The sequence below is a fragment of the Salmo salar genome, chromosome ssa14 (genome assembly GCF_905237065.1).
Source record: "Salmo salar chromosome ssa14, Ssal_v3.1, whole genome shotgun sequence".
In the NCBI taxonomy this organism is placed as follows: Eukaryota; Metazoa; Chordata; class Actinopteri; order Salmoniformes; family Salmonidae; genus Salmo; species Salmo salar.
Window position 1 is genome coordinate 27,895,552 of NC_059455.1, and position 16,215 is coordinate 27,911,766.

General features: G+C 41.3%; 1 protein-coding gene across 10 annotated transcripts; it reads right to left on the bottom strand.

The window, feature by feature from the left end:
- Positions 1 to 369: 369 nt before the first annotated feature.
- On the bottom strand, positions 370 to 15,455 carry LOC106569176 (protein SSXT). Of its 10 annotated transcripts, XM_045694159.1 has the most exons (14): positions 15,255 to 15,444; positions 14,288 to 14,364; positions 14,054 to 14,138; positions 13,207 to 13,245; positions 12,500 to 12,659; positions 10,205 to 10,435; positions 9,878 to 10,039; positions 9,429 to 9,506; positions 8,309 to 8,374; positions 7,705 to 7,752; positions 6,952 to 7,074; positions 5,392 to 5,528; positions 4,944 to 5,006; positions 3,924 to 4,163 (listed from the first exon to the last, which is right to left on the bottom strand). In XM_045694159.1, the coding sequence occupies exons 1-13, from the start codon at positions 15,321 to 15,323 to the stop codon at positions 4,989 to 4,991; spliced, it is 1,293 nt and encodes a 430-aa protein (XP_045550115.1). In that variant the 5' UTR covers positions 15,324 to 15,444; the 3' UTR covers positions 3,924 to 4,163; positions 4,944 to 4,988. The 10 variants fall into 10 exon arrangements, with proteins under 10 accessions (XP_013995713.1, XP_045550113.1, XP_045550116.1 ...); XM_014140238.2 differs by lacking the exon at positions 4,944 to 5,006 and having other exon boundaries at positions 370 to 4,163; positions 15,255 to 15,455; XM_045694157.1 differs by lacking the exon at positions 4,944 to 5,006 and having other exon boundaries at positions 370 to 4,163; positions 13,207 to 13,242.
- Between the last annotated feature and the right edge of the window lie 760 nt (positions 15,456 to 16,215).

Below are 16,215 nucleotides of genomic sequence, written 5' to 3' on the forward strand. Positions count from 1 at the left end.
AAACACATCAGCACCAGGGCAGGGTCAGGCAGTGGCCCTCTAACCCCATCTCCAGTCTGGTCATGTGCTCCGGCCACACATCTGGTGCACCATCTGTAGCTCTCCCGCCTACTGTGCGTGACAGGTAGTACCTCTGGAGGGGGAGCTGAGCGGGAAGGTAATTTTTGGTGCAAATGTACCTGGGACCTCTCCTGATACATCTGGAATGCAGGGTGTGGTGGGAACTTACTGAGCTAATAGTGTACAGTAAATACATGAAAAGATATTCAAAACAAGAAAATCACAAACAGACGACATTGTCTATGTCGTTGCATTTGAAGAACAGACATTTGAAGAAAGACAATTGCATAAAAATCCAACACAAGTGTATTAAAAAAAATTCAAGCTATTTATTGTTGCAGTTTTTTCAGTGACATACTGTACAGTTTCACATCACAATGACACTTACAGTAACATCATGTTGGCTACAGGGTAAATGAAAAACAAAACATTAATTACAAGGTATGTACTAAAGCATACCAAGGTTAGTATCTTTGAGGGTGACTGGAAACCAATCACCATACTTCTATCTTCTCTATAATATGTGCATGATGTATGCATATTGTACAAATGTATATCAAGCCCAAGGTTTCATAAAATAACACAACCACAGTCTGTACAAGAGTGAAATGTTGCATGACATCATAGGAAATGTATCTCAAATCACTACAGCAAGACACTCAGTTTAGAGTATAACGTAACACTTTTATGTTATACTCCACATAACTCGTATTATTCTGTTGGTGGTTACTTACGTTATACTCCATAACTCATATTATTCTGTTGGTGGTTAACGTACAACATTACATTTTCTTAAATGACAAAAACATAAAAGTTTATTCAGGGGAGAAATGTCTTCCAACATTGTAAAGACGACTCATTCGGTCTGAAACAAGCTTATGTGGGGCTGAACATACTGAATGTACGACAGTCTGACCGGACAGTCTGTGGTCAATGCACTCCCTCAGACCCATTATGGGAATATTAAGCACGGGCAAAATGTTCAGAAAGTTGCAGATAAAAATGTAATGTATCGAGCAGACACTATTCTCCAGAGAGCTGTGTCCGATGCACATTAGACATGTTTGGAATATCCCCCAACTGAATTCACCTCTTATCCAGCTGTCAATAACAGAGCACACTGAAGCGCCAAGCCCATAAGATACATGCTTCTAAATTAAACTTTTAGGAGAAGCAGGGGGTACTGTAAGCATTCAGGGGCCCTATTAATAAACCGTCTCAGAGTAGGAGTGCTGATCTAGGATCAGGTCTCCCCATCTATTTATTCTTACATGTTATCTAAAAGGCGAAACTGATCCCAATTCAGCTGTCCTAATCTGAGACACTTTATGAATATGGGCTCAGTGCTTTGTGTTACACATAGGTTTGCAAAGGGAGGGTGTATTACTTGAAACATTCAAAGATGACCTGTAAACGACCAGACTTTTTTTTAACAATCTGTCAGAAGACATCTAGTGGCCCATTTGTGTAATTCAGATTATGACAAGTGTCTAATAATCTCTGGCCCTCTGTGTGGGTAATAACATGTAAAATATTTTTATCAGATGAGGATCGGCCTATTTTCTTTAAATTTCCACCTTAAATGACATACCCAAATCTAACGGCCTGTAGCTCAGGACCTGAACCAAGGATATGCATATTATTGATACCAGTTGAAAGGAAACACTTTGAAGTTTGTGAAAATGTGAAATTAATGTAGAAGAATGACACATTAGATCTGGTAAAAGATAAACAAAAAAACATGCGTTTTCAGAAAATTATAATTGTTCCATCGTCTTTGAAATGCAAGAAAAAGGCCATACATTCATATAGGAGTTTAGGTATAATTTAGATTTTGGCCACCGGGTGGCAGCAGTGTGTGTGAAAAGTTTCAGACTGATCCGGTGAAGCATTACATTAGTACACTATATTTTGTATCAAGTCTGCCAGGAGTTTGCACAAATGTGCCGAATTGGTCATTTTCAAGTACATAACTACAGAGAACACACAAAAATGCTATGGTAATAAAAAATTAAAGTTTACACACATCCAGGAATGTCATACATGATGGATAATTAGCTTCTCTACAGAATAAAAACACTAACCTTCACACATCTAGATGGCCGGGCGGGGTGTGTGCGGGGCCAGAGACAGAACCCAGTCCCCACATTTGAATATAAAAATGTATTTTATCAAACAAAACTATACTACATTTTATCTCTCAGACCCTCAGGATGACAAATCAGAGCAAGCTTACTAAATGTAAGTACATGATTTACCTTCAGAGGTGAATGTATCAAACCAGTTGCCATAAGTGTTTTGTTGTTGTGCACTCCCCAAATAATAGCATGGTATTTTTTCATTGTAATAGCTACTGTAAATTGGACTGCAGTTAGATTAACAAGAATTTAAGGTTTCTGCCCATATAAGACATGTCTATGTCCTGGAAAGTTGGCTGTTACTTACAACGTCATTCTAGTCACATTAGCGCACGTTAGCAACAACCGTCCCGGTTTAGGGACACCGATCCCGTAGAGTTAAAAAACATATGACAAAGCTGTTAAACAATTCTAAATATAGATAAACTAAATGAATACCATTCATTGGTGTTTAATATGAGGGTTTCAGCATGAAATTTCCTTTTTACGAACTTTTATTTATTTTATGTCAATATGTTTGATTAATGTTTGGGCATCAAACTGGTGGCAGTTGTGAAAAAAGTAAATCATTAGATTAGTGAAAAAATAATGTAATTGTTGATTAGATGCTTTTTGTCATTAATTAGGTTATTTTCTCTTGAAAAATATGGTAAAATAAAAAAATGTCATACACCAGATAAGTCCAGAGAAATGTGGTGTTTGACATGGTCAGCCATGGTGTTCCTGGAGCAAATTAGGGTTAAGTGCCTTGCTCAAGGGCAAGTAGGCAGATTTTTCACCTTGTCGGCTCAGGTATTCAAACCAGCAACCCTTCGGTTACTAGCACAACGCGCTACCTGCCGCCCTACTATCTAATATAAAACTCATGGACAATATGGTCACAGATATAATAAATGAACACTATAAACGAATACAGTTTTTAAAAGTTATTCAAGTATTACCAAAGTTACAATAAATTCTGTTAATTACTAAAATTACGCAATATTCCGGTAACTTTGGTAAATTACCGGTAGCTTTGCAACCCTAGTTACACACATACTGTAGATCTCAAAGTCAGAATACAGCCCCACTCACAGGTCATGTTCTGTTTCCCAAAGAAATAATGTTTCACCACTGATGCTCCAACACAGATAGGTGTTCTCAGTTTGTTTGAGGGCTTTCTATGTACAATCCATTCATAAAACCAAAGCCTCCGATTTGTTCACCCCAAGCACATATTCAATGTACAGGTCATTGAAGAAGCAAAGGGAAATCAGGGGGTACAAAGAACAAACAAAATAGCAGATGAAAACAATGTTAATCACAGCTTACATCAAGAGACATAACACTTCAGGAGGAAAAAAGAAACAATATTCAACAGTACTCCAAATTCTTATACAAAATTAGCTCCATCTAAAAAGCATAACATACATGTTTACGTCATCATCACATATGTTGACCTTGACAAAAAACATAGCCTTACAGAATTTTGTTTCTGGTGTAAAATCTCCTCACTCCATCCTCGTCCCACCCCTCCACTTCCCATTGGCATTATTGCTTCTTATGAACAGGGAGCTATTGGATGGAGAAACATTGCCCTACAAGAGTGTGAAGTTCAGTTCTGTACACTTCTGTCCTCTGTGATATAGACAAAATCAATTTTACGTGTAATTTTTTGCCCTTTTCGCAATCTGCAGTGCTCTGGATAAGGCAGCTCTGTTTGGTTTTAAGGCAATGCTGCTTTGAGACTATTAACTCAGACCAGAAGGGGAGAAATGGAAGTGAACACAATCATCTCATTACATAAGGCCCAGACATAGGGGATACAAAGGGCAAAGTGTGTGTGTGTGTGTGTGTGTCTGCAGCCGTTATAAAAGTCCAGATAACAGTTGTACAGAGGTCAGAGGTTAGAGGTCAGAGCAGGGCTCTTGGTGACTGACTGACTGCCATGACCATCTTTCATTGCTGGTAATTTCCATATTGACCCTGTGGAGGGAGGAAGGGAGTACTGTAAATGGACATCTTATTTACTTTTCATCCGAACATCTGAACAAACAGGCATTTACTAGGGAAATGCTAATATTTACATATTTAAACAGGATGCAAACAAGCACATCTGTAGTAGCTAGTTATGAACCTTTTGTTACAGATAAAGATGCAGACTACTCCTGTGTGTGGCTGCATTGGCTATATTTAACCAGCAGGTGGCAGCATGGCCTCAGAAAAGCTCAACAGGAGGGAAGTAACTTCATGTCAGTTATACTGTAGCAGTAGGCAAAATGCTACTCTCCGACTTGCACATTTCACATAAGAGGCCCATGTTTTGTATTTTGCAGGAGCATTTCTAAACAGGGGTCGAAAGTGGCTGCTCTTTAGGAATAAAAGTTTAGTTACACATTGATTTATTTTGCTTAAATTTGACTTACTTTGATCATATACTATTCTACACAGTTCATAATTACATTTACGCATAAAAAAACATTTAAATGCAGTATATTGCATGAAATGGGATGAATAATAACCCAAGGCATGAGGAGTTGTACTTTTGATTGATTTAGTCAATTCCAAACCATCAACATTTTATTTTTAAGTTCCCCTACAGAATATGCTTGATATGTTTGAAGACCTCAAGAATATAATTCGACCCCTGGTTACAAAAAGAGGTAAAGGTGGAAATCAGATGTTTAAATAGAAGACAGGAGGAGAAACATGACAAATGCAAATCAAGGCTAGGCGAACGGTCACACGTCCAGATTTTACCATTACCTTTGCTTCTTACAGAACTAGTCAGGGGTTCAAATCCCTGGGTCTTTATTTCCTCATGTGTCCCTGAATATTCAAAGATAAAGAATCAAAGTGTTGCTGTGGCCCCCGCAAAGGACCACAGAAAATACAGGGCAACACGTAGCTCTCCCCTCCCCTTCAACAATCTCAAAAGTCAGTTACGTTTAGGGAGGAGACACTACATTGCCCTCGCATTGCACTGCTCTGGTCTGACTTGCTGTATTATCCAATATTATTCAACTCGTCTTAAACTCCCCATACAACGTCAGCATGCACAAGACACCCACTCTCTTGCTTATGGACACGCCCTGAACAAACTTCACGTTACATTTTTAACTAAATATCCATCTCTAGCCAACATATAAAAGGACACAATAAGAGTCACACACAGATAGAGGTTAGGCCTGCCTACTCATGGACTCATACTCACCTGATCATAGCCTGGGTATGGGCGTTGCTGCTGGGCCTGAGGGGGGCCGGGCTGGGGGCCCCGGTAGGCTCCGTACTGCTGCCCCTGGCCCTGGGGGTAACCCTGGGGGTACTGGCCTGGGGCTCCCTGGGACGGACCTGGGGAGGGAGGACAGAGCAGAGAAAAAGGTTATGATGTCTGACTGAAACATGATGCTACAGTTCTTCACACCATATAGGACCAGTTAAGAAGACTAGTCTGTTCAATAACAAAAAGCACACAGTCAACCTGGGAGTATAACAGCGCGCTTGATTCACTGACTTTGTTCTGTTTGATGTCCATTATGCCACGTCTTGTTCTTGAACCATTGAGTGTCAATTAACCTTCATCTCCCCAATAGACATATCCACTGACAACCAGACAGCCAGCCAGAGGCATGGCAGAAAGAGACTGGTGGGTAGTAGTAGTATTAGTTGGGCCCTGGCCCATTTGCTAAAGTTTGGCTCCACATTAACACTGGTCTACTCTGCTGTGTAATGAGAGTCTGACTTGCTGGAGCTAGGTGTTAAGTTTTCTAATGAAAGGAGACATCAAGGAGATTCAGTGGGCCCTCATTAGATAAGCGAAGCCTCATTAAAAAACACTCCATCAGACAGCCTCTGTATACTACCACTGCACTGCAGCTACCTTACCGCCGCGTAGCGCCATATCAGGCATTTTAACAGCTGATCAGTGATACGATGACTGACTGACTGGGCCAAGTCAAACGTCATTAGGTGCTCGTCGCTGCCGCAAAGCTTAACCTTGTGTGGCCCGCCTGCGAGAGCGAACAAGCGTGAGCGCATGTGAGCCAGATGGCGCCCAACTCATAGCCTCTGCCTCTCTCCACCAGCTCATTACTGACATGAGAGAAAGGCCTCTGGTTCAGAGAGAAAGGAGAGCTGACAGGATTTTAAAAACGAAAGAGGGGGGGCTGTGGTTCCCACACCCACAATGCCAAGGGTTATTACCCATAAGCGTGTCCTATTCCTTTCACTCTCTCGCCATCTCTAGCTTTCAGAGAACAGAGACTTTCTATCACACAGTAACTAGGCCTGTACAGTGACCCACCATAGTACGAGAGGAACACCGAACACAGCGCCAATGTCTGCCAGCTACCGCTTTTGATCAACGTGCCAGTATGTGTAGCCTTGATTGCGCTGCTGCAACATTGAAAGTGCACCATTTCAATTAGCAAAACAGTGGTGTGGTTCAGTAAAACATACGTGAGGCTCTGGGTGAATGCCATTTGTAATCTTGGACTGATTTTTCAAGATAATGAAAAGGAAAGTAAATGGTGAATCCTACAGGATGAGTGTGGACTGACTGCCAGAGGTCATCAGAGTAGTGGCACACACCAACATCTTTTTATTTCCCATTTCAGTAAAAGAGAAAGTGTACAAAGTAACAGGCTATGGAAAAATAAAACGACAAAGAAAGAACGAGAGCGAAAAGAAATAGAGCGAGAGAACAAGATGAGTAAGAGAGAGAGACCGAGATAGCAATATCACTGAATCTGTCTTTGTCTTATGTTCCACCCACCGTAGCCCTGTTGCGGTCCAGGGTAGCCTTGCTGTCCGGGGTACTGCTGCTGTGGTGGGTAGCCCTGCTGCTGGGGAGGACCTTGCTGGTAGGCCTCCTGCTGCTGGCCATACTGGGCATTACCTACAGGGGGAAACAGAGCGACATTACGGTATCTATGACATTACTGTACCTGAACCAGGTTTGACGACAACACAGCAGACATCAGTGCTTAGAGTGGCCAGAATCAGGCTTGGGGTCCATTTCAAGTCGAAAGGTAAACTGAAATTCCAATTCCAAATTTTTCCAGCATGATTAGAATTTCAGTTTACTTCCTGAATTGAACAAGCTATTGACCCCAACCCTGATCAGAATTTCTTTGAAAACACTGATTTTGGCTGTTAAACAAAGTTAACAAACCATGATCTTTTTCATAGGGGGACTGTTGGTTGGCTGCTGGGTCTCGTGGCAGACAAACAAGAAAAGAACCAACAATGGAAAATTCCTGAATTTTAATTAACAGGATAAATCTGATAAAGTTTTTGAAAAACTGTAGGCTGTTAAAAAAAAGTAAAAAATGGTCTTTTCATAGGGGGACTGTTGGTTGGCTGCTGGGTCTCGCTCTGGCAGACATAACCCACAGGAGAAAAGAACCAACACCATGATTGGAATTTCATTTTACTTCCTGAATTGAACAGGATATTGACCCCAATCCTGATCAGAACGTTTTTTGAAAACACTGATTTAGGCTGTTAACAAACAAAGTTAACAAACCATTATCTTTTTCATAGGGGGACTGTTGGTTGGCTGCTGGGTCTCGCTCTGGCAGACAAGACAAGAACCACAGGAGAAAAGAACCAACACTGTGAGCATGCCCATTGAAACATTAAGTTTATTTTTGTTTGTTTTTATATGCAACATGGTTGTTATAGACTCTTTTTTTAGCATCCTTACCTGACACCGGCTATGAGCCATTAATAAAACAAAGCTGGAGCGACAACATTTATGAGAAATGAAATATATGTGAGTGAGAAATCATCAACGATTAAAAGTAGTCACGTGCATAGCGGTGAGGGACATGAAGCCAGAAAACAGAGACTAGAACAAACTCAGAAAGCTTCAGCTGGCCAGGGAAGGCTAAACAGAGGAAATAACACCGGTATAGAAAGTGTATTTGAGTTATGTTATTAATTGTAAAAAGCTAGCATTTAGGCTACTGCAGTTATCAAACACAATAGCCTTTGTCACATTTGGAAAGAAGTCTCAGAAATGTCTCTATAAAAGCAGAAGCAACACAAAAGTTCCATAAGTCATGTGTTTTTAGCTTAGCTTCTTCCTGTTCCCCTGTGAGTACATTTCTGTGAAGCTACATAGATACCTCCTTGGTAGTATTGTTCTGAGGGATCAAAGCCTTGATCAGGGAACGGTGGCTGTAGTAAACCACCTAAAGCATTATTTCACAAGGAGATAGGAAGACATGTTATTTCATGTCCATGTTTGAGGTGATAAGTCAATGAGGGGGAAAGTCAGGTAATTAAAAATATACAGATTGTTAAATATCAGTACATATTTTATATTGCTTCAAGCAATGTCTCTGTGTGTGTGTGGGTATCAAAGTTCATAAATATAGGTTTTGCAAAAGTGATAAGTAAACATTGGAATATTTGTTTCACTTTCTTTTGAGAATATACAGCTTTACAAGAGAATATTTAAATCCTGTAATTCCCATTAGAGTACAATTTAGCTATGAGACTGTGTCAAAGTTTGAGAGCACTGTGTCAAAGTTCGAAATAGAATGTAGACATCTCAGAAAGGTGTAAAAAGTGAATGATACATGCAAGAGAAAGTTATTAATTTAAGAATAATTGATGATGGGGATGCTATGATGCAAAATCACTATGGAGGGGTGGGAAATCAGTGGTGAAAAATCCCAGTCCAACTAGTCTCCTTTTCCACCAGGAGTCTTCAACACAACATCTGTCAACTCGTGTGTGGGGCTTCTGCTAAAGTAGGACCTCCACTTCTGCTAAAAGCACCACCTTAGATCAACTTCCTGGATTGAATCGCGCTACGCATTTGGAGCCACACCTCCACAAGAAAACGGTTCGACAGAATAACTAGCTATTTGTTTATCGAAGACGCATAGCACCGGTGGGATGGTGGGCGGGCAAACCAAACATTAGCTTCCTTCTTGCCAGGCTTACAGAGCACCATGACTGTCCAACTGACATCTTCCATTCTTTATTTCCACAAATGTTCTAGATAACTGCGGTGGAACCAAGATAAACCATTGATGATTCGTCTCGAGTGTAAAGTGGTGCTGAGCAATTCACTGGCTTTATCTGAGGGATGGTGTCACTGTCATACAATGTTGTTTTGGTACTCGCTATCCTCCTTCCTTCTACATGCCTCAACACAGCTTCTCTAAGTGAACGTTAGACGGACGGAGAGGTTTGGTTGGTTCTACGAGCGGTTGGTTGGAGGGTTGGTTCTCCTACCTTCTGAGGCTCCCTGTCCTGCGTGACTGTACTGGTCCCCATAGTAGTCTTCCTGCCCTGGGTACTGCTGAGGGGGTCCTACATACACACACACAACACACACAGGTTGATTCAAGGTGTTGTTGGGGCGGGAGTGGGGGGAGGGGGGGTAATTTCGGTGTGGAAAGGGGAGTGAGGTTGGAATTTGGGCCGCTTATTCACTAGAGAGCTCCTGGTCCTCAAACTATAGTTCAGTTGTCTGGGGCTGACAACAACCTTCAGGACACCTGGGTATTCCTTCTATGGTAATGGGGCTACCTGTGTCTACAAGCAACGACAGTAAGTGAAAGATAGTTCCACTTAAAAGACGAAGTGGAAAGGGGGTTACGGACAGGAGAAGAGGTTTCAGCCCTGTGTCAAGTCAAACCAAGCGCCTTGGCCCAGTGCCCACTCTGTAGAGCAGAGCGTACCTTGCTGTGGGGGTCTGTAAGGGGGCATGGGCCTTTGCCCCATCACGTGGTTCCCCTGGCCCATCATGCCCATGGGGTTCTGCTGGCCCTGGTAGTGCTGCCCGCCACCTCCAGGGGGTATGTTGTACTGCTGGGAGGGAGGCTGCTGGTGCATCATGGGGCCTGGGGCGGGAACAACACAAACACACACAATATGCCATTACAGAAATCAATTTGAAAAAAAAACTCAACAATAAAGCATCCATGGGTGGATGTCATCATCAAAAGATGTGATTGGGTAAAAGAGAAGGTCTGTCAAGGACACATTTGTTTTCCTCTTTCCTGTACCTTGGTTAGGCTGCATGTTCATGTTGGGCCGGGGGCCGTAGTTACCCATGGGTCCTTGGGTCATGTTCATCTGGCCTTGGGCAGGCATGCCCTGAGAGGAGGGCACAGCGTGGTTGTAGCCGCCCATAGAGCCATGGCTGCTGGGGGGCATGTTCATGGAGCCGCTGCCCGGCATGTTGGGGGGCTGGTTTGGACCCGGCCCAGGGCCCTGCATGGGCATGTGATTAGGCCCTGGGGGGAAAAGAACGACAGATCATTCAACCTTTAGGAAGATATTAGACCATACAGTACAGAGATCAAAGATTTTATTATTTAATTAAAACATTATTAAAGCTTTCCTGAGAAAGTATTTTCTCCCTATTCTAATATTTACAAGCATGTGCGCTGCAGAGCCTTGACAACTGGTAATAACTGGTCAATCTACCCTGCGGCAGAACAATGTAGACTAAATGTTAACAGTCTAGCCCGTAGGGCTGGGCGGTATACCGCTTCCCACACCAAACTCTGCCCCATGTTACTCAACGAGAGAGCAATTGCTCAACCATGGAGTCACAAGCACTTTCTTGCTGTTCACTCTGCAGTCTGCATGGTTAGATAGAACAAGATGTTGGTGACAACGATGCTGCTTTCCACAAATGTTCTATAATTACACTATTAGTTTGTGTATCTTACCGTCTGCAAACTACTACTAGTTTGTCTTTTCTTAGCAAGTTGTGGCTAAAAGAATGTGCATTAGCTGCTAATGCTAATCACTAGTTAGTACATTTAACAAGCCAAGAATCAGTGCAAACGCAGCTAGCTAATACAGCCTGGTACCAGTGCTGGTGTAGGCCTAGATAAGCATGTTGTTTGTGCATGGTATATTCTAAATCAGAGGAATAGGCAAAGCATGAATATGTTAGCTAGCTAGCTACATCAAGGCTGCGGTTCAAACACTATCCCCTCAGCCCTCAAATTAAGTGAACACTTCTGATGACGTATCATGACGTCTGACGAGTATACACTTGCAGGTTGAGGTAGGAAGGAATGATTTTAAATAGACCACCCTTGGCTGGAAATTCGTCACTCGTTCATCCCACGATGATTGTGTTATTGACTGTACGTTTGTTTATCCCATGTGTAACTCTGTGTTGTTTGTGTCGCACTGCTTTGCTTTATCTTGGCCAGGTCGCAGTTGTAAATGAGAACTTGTTCTCAACTGGCCTACCTGGTTAAATAAAGGTGAAATAAATAAAAATAAAATGGTGTTTTCAGCCACTGGTAGCTTGTGATTGCTTTATATTCGCTAGTCATTTATGAGTGCATGTCTACTTAAATTAAATATAGAATTATTAATATACGCCAACTGTACGATGGCTAGCAAATTAATTAGCTAACTAATATTAGCCTGCCTTGCTGGAACTTCTGAAGGAGGAAAATGTTTTATTTCTACAAATTCCAAAAGATAACCAAACAAAAACATATTTACGAGACGGGTTTGTGCCGTCATGTGCATTACTAGCACAATTTCTAACTTATTTGCATTCGTTTTTACTTACACTTGTATGTTGACTCCTCCATTGATGTTGTTTAAGTTTTTGCTGACTTTTCTTAGCGGATGTACAATCTTCGCAAATTGAATTATGGGGAGTTTCAGGCCCCGGAGTGAACATAATTGTACACTCGACTAAAAACAAGGGCTGAGGGGCTCACGTTGCAAACTTCCCTTGCTTGGCTAATCATTTGGACCGCACTCCAAGATGGCGACGGGGCTTTCCCCAAGGGCATAAGGCGAGGGTGTCTTTTAAGTGTTTGGACCGCAACCCAGGTAATAAAACATCTAATGTAACACCTTATTAGGGTCCCCTGGAAACACTGACCAACACTTCGGTTCCTACCCTGTCAATAATGATTCGAACAGTTCACCAATTAAGTAGGTCTACATTTTTCCCCCATACCATGCAACCTTGCAGAATTTTTTGGGTTTAAAGTTGGATTGAACAGTATAAAACAATCAAGGTCATGAACTACTCAAAGAACATTTTGAACTTTTATTATTCAAAAACATAACATCTTATCAAAATATTTGAAAATATGATTTTATATTTTGGCCATGTTGCCCAGCCCTACTCTCCCCACGCACAAACAAACAGGCATACAAACACAACCACAGTGAAGTGGAGTCCAAGACAACCAGAGCTCAGACGGGTGACATTGTTTAACAGAGCACCCTCCCCTCCTCTTCCAGCTCTGTGGTGTTGCTAGGCAACCCTAGTGAGTGAGACAGGGATAGAGGGAGGACGGAAGGTCACTTACCAGGCATCTGCCCGTTCATCTGGCTCTGCATGTGTGGGGCTGGGGGTCCGCCACTGACCATGCCCTCAGAGGCCATGTTGTGTCCGTGGGGGGGCTGGGGGCCCGGCGCGCCGCTCTGGTTCATCCCACCAGGGCCCATGGGCATGTTCTGAGTAGGAGGCTGCAGACAGACATCACAGAGGAGAAACACCAGCCGTGTTAAGATACATTTCTCAGCCATGTATAAGAGAAAAAGCGGTGGAAGAGGGAGGAAGACTGATGGACGGATGACCATGGGATCTTAAATGTAAGAACAGAAATGATCATGTTCAAAATAAAAGCAAATTATATTGAAAGTACAATATTTAAAGACTCCGGCCTTTCTTTGGATATAATATGTTATATAATCTCTGGATATGACATGTTATTCTATCATCTACTTCACAGCACCAGATTGCAGCAACAAGTAAGCCTATATAATAAAGCAAAACCTATCAACACAGAGTATACCTTTACACAGCACTGTACAATACTATTGCACTATTGTAAAGGCCATCAATATTAGCCTATCACCAGCAGTGTATCTCAGAGGTATCACATATGAAGTTTCACAACAAAAGTCCCTGTGTTTGAATATCAATCATATAGCCTCCAACGCACAGTATGAACATTGTGTGAACCAAGACACCCTATCATAAATTAACCCCCACTTCTCCACCCATACTCACTTCAAGCTTTACCTCTGGGGGAGTAGGGGAGTCACACTTCTGAAATCAAGTACAGAGCATCTAGGTGAACATTATACACCCCTTTGACCAACAGTAGGGGAGACAGGGCAAGCTTCCATTGGTGGCATATGAGGCATATATTATTACATTCAATCTCACATGCACCGCACAATCTATCGTCAGAGCTTGACAGGGTTAGATATACTGGAAAAAGGATGGGAAACCCCTACACTGGCTTCATTTCCTGTACTGGTGGATTTTGGTGGAGTTCCTGACTAGCAGTGTAATGCATATAAAAAGGCTTGGCTCTTCTTCAATTGCATTTCTATGCCCTTACTTCAAGTCAGGATCTGTAAATGATGATAACAGAATACATGATAGTTAAGGAGGGAGTATTGTTAGACCACTTCATCAAAGAGTCATGTTTTGGGCAGCCGGTAGCCTAGTGGTTAGAGCGTTGGACTAGTAACCAAAAGGTTGCAAGATCGAATCCCTGAGCTGACAAGGTAAAAATCTGTCGTTCTGCCCCTGAACAAGGCAGTTAACCCACTGTTCCTAGGCCGTCATTGAAAATAAGAATTTGTTCTTAACTGACTTGCCTAGTTAAATAACAGTAAAATATTATTTATTTATTTTTTTAATTTAAAAAGCCCTATGCTTAGTTTGAGATTTAAAATCACTGAACACAATCCTTGAACTATCGGGAGCCAAGAACAACACCGTATTTCTAATTGTACAGTGTCTGTACAACTTTATGAAATGTGTCAGAGTGAATCCAATTCAGCACCAATGAATTGTCCCTTTCTTGTAACATCACTGCCCTTCTCCGCCCTGGACCCATACTCACAGCAGGGAGCAGAGATTGCATGTTCTGATTGGAGTCTGCTATTGTGGCCAGGTAAACTAAATTTCTGTGGAGCATCTGCTGGTACCTGTTGACAGAAAACAGATACAACACATGTTAACATTTAAAAAGGCAGGGAGAGGAGCCATCAATACACTGCATAAAGTCAGATACATGATAGTATGGAGCCTGAAAGCTCATCAGGTATGGTGATTTTGTACATAAAGTATAACTTACTGTGAACATTCTGCTGTCTTTCCTTTGCTCTGGAAGTCCATTATACATTGAATCAGCTGATTGTTTTCATCCAGTAACTGAAACATGCCAGAGCAAAACAGGAAGAAAACTTAAAGTGTTCAAATGCTAAACAAACCATACAACATGCACAAGGACTACTTTTAATTTCCACTGAACTTCACAAAAACCCATTTACTTGAAGAACAGTGCAGATACAAAGTTTGGTAACAGAATGATGGTTTCTGCTGTCTGTTAGCAAACTAGTCATGTGTAATTGTTAAAATTTGTCTATGTGCATAGTTGTATGGGTTGTCTAATTTAGCAATCATTGGTTTTTGTTTGGCATACATTTTAAAGTGAAAAATTATTTATGAGAATACAGTAAATACAATGTAAAAAGGGTTGGGGAATTGTGATGCATACATGGAAACAATGTTACTTGTACTAACGTTTTTGAACCATAGACAGTAAAACTCCAGAGGACAAACTGTTGTTCCAATCCAGACTACTCATAAAATCATATTATTTTACTTGAGAGTAGAGTAGTACATGAGGTTAATGACAACATTGTAACTAACTAGTTGGTGAAACTGCCTTTGCCTTTTTCTCTACCTAGTAACAAAGCATTTGTCAGCTAACGTTACTGTTCTGTGTGCCAGCTAACAAAAGAAGCTAACAATCCAGCTAACAAAACACTAGTAGGCCTCCATTCATATCAGAAACAAATGTAATGTTAGTCCATCGAATCGACAAAAAAGAAAAATCGTTATTTTTAGATTTGCTGACTCCCGCGAAGTTCATATTGACCGCGCTTTACCCTAGCAACATTGTTACCAATCTATTTCCCTTTACTTAGCTAACGTTAGCTGCCTATAGTTCGACCTGTGCACTGGCTAGGCTAGGTAGCTAGCAGCAGCTGGTACTATCCGCATCCATTCTGTTGTCGTGCGTGATAAAGATGAATTACCTTTTGAATTCCAGTGGGTGTTATATCACCCTTTGCACGTTGTCTATGAGGTGCAAACGCCACCGACATGGTGATCTGCTATTAAGCGAAATAAACTAAAACATAGAACTAAACAGCTAAAAAATATGTAGAAATCAAACCAGGCAGTCTCGAAGATGAACTAGTATTCTGCCAGCAGCACAAACATTGACGTCACTTTCGTATGGTAATGAGGAACCTTCAAAATAAAATACCGCATTTCAAAACATTGCAAGGTGAATAGTAACCAATTCAAATGAAATTGCATTTTTTATCAATGTCTTTGATTAATCTGGGTCTTTGATTAGTCAAAGACCCAGATTAGTCATTCTTTGTGGATTTGTCAGAGCACAGATTACTTTTGTCTTTCTGAAGAAAATGTAGTACCTTTTCACTGTGTTTCATTTCGTATGATAGAACACAGCCTGCTTCAGGAATTATTGGACCTTCTTTAAGGTAAAGCCCACACTTGATTTTGATACTTGAGTGCAGTCGAAATACCAGTGCTTTACATGTAGTGTGTACGATTTCCCAAATTGATAATTATCTGAAAATGCTATAATACTACATAATTCAAAAAGCTGTATGTTACATATGCAGGATATTTTATTTGTCAGTCCAAACTTCAAATTCCAAAGACAATCAATCAAAAGTCTTCCATCTCCACTTACTAAAGAGGATTATAACATATTAAGCAATGACAACAAGTGACCAAATAATTGACAGATACTATGATCTTTTGGAGTCACATCAAAAGGAACAATTTGTGTTAATGTCCCCTGCGTCTTTTGAGAGTCAGCAATTACAGTCTGTTTAGTGACAGCAAAGAGGTTATGCCAAATGTGCCTGGAACAGTGCGCAAATGGTGGTGTTTTCAACATGTGATAGTGCCTTTGAATTTAAAAGTCACATTAATGCAATAATTGCAGAAATTGCATTACAT

Coding starts and splice junctions, on each gene's coding strand:
- LOC106569176 (XM_014140238.2), bottom strand. CDS start 15,323: ATGTCGGTGGCGTTTGCACCTCATAGACAACGTGCAAAGGGTGATATA. Junction 10,436..12,499: donor GATGAACGGGCAGATGCCTG/GTAAGTGACCTT, acceptor TTTTCCCCCCAG/GGCCTAATCACATGCCCATG. Junction 7,075..7,704: donor CCCCTATGAAAAAGATAATG/GTTTGTTAACTT, acceptor TTCCCCCTGTAG/GTAATGCCCAGTATGGCCAG.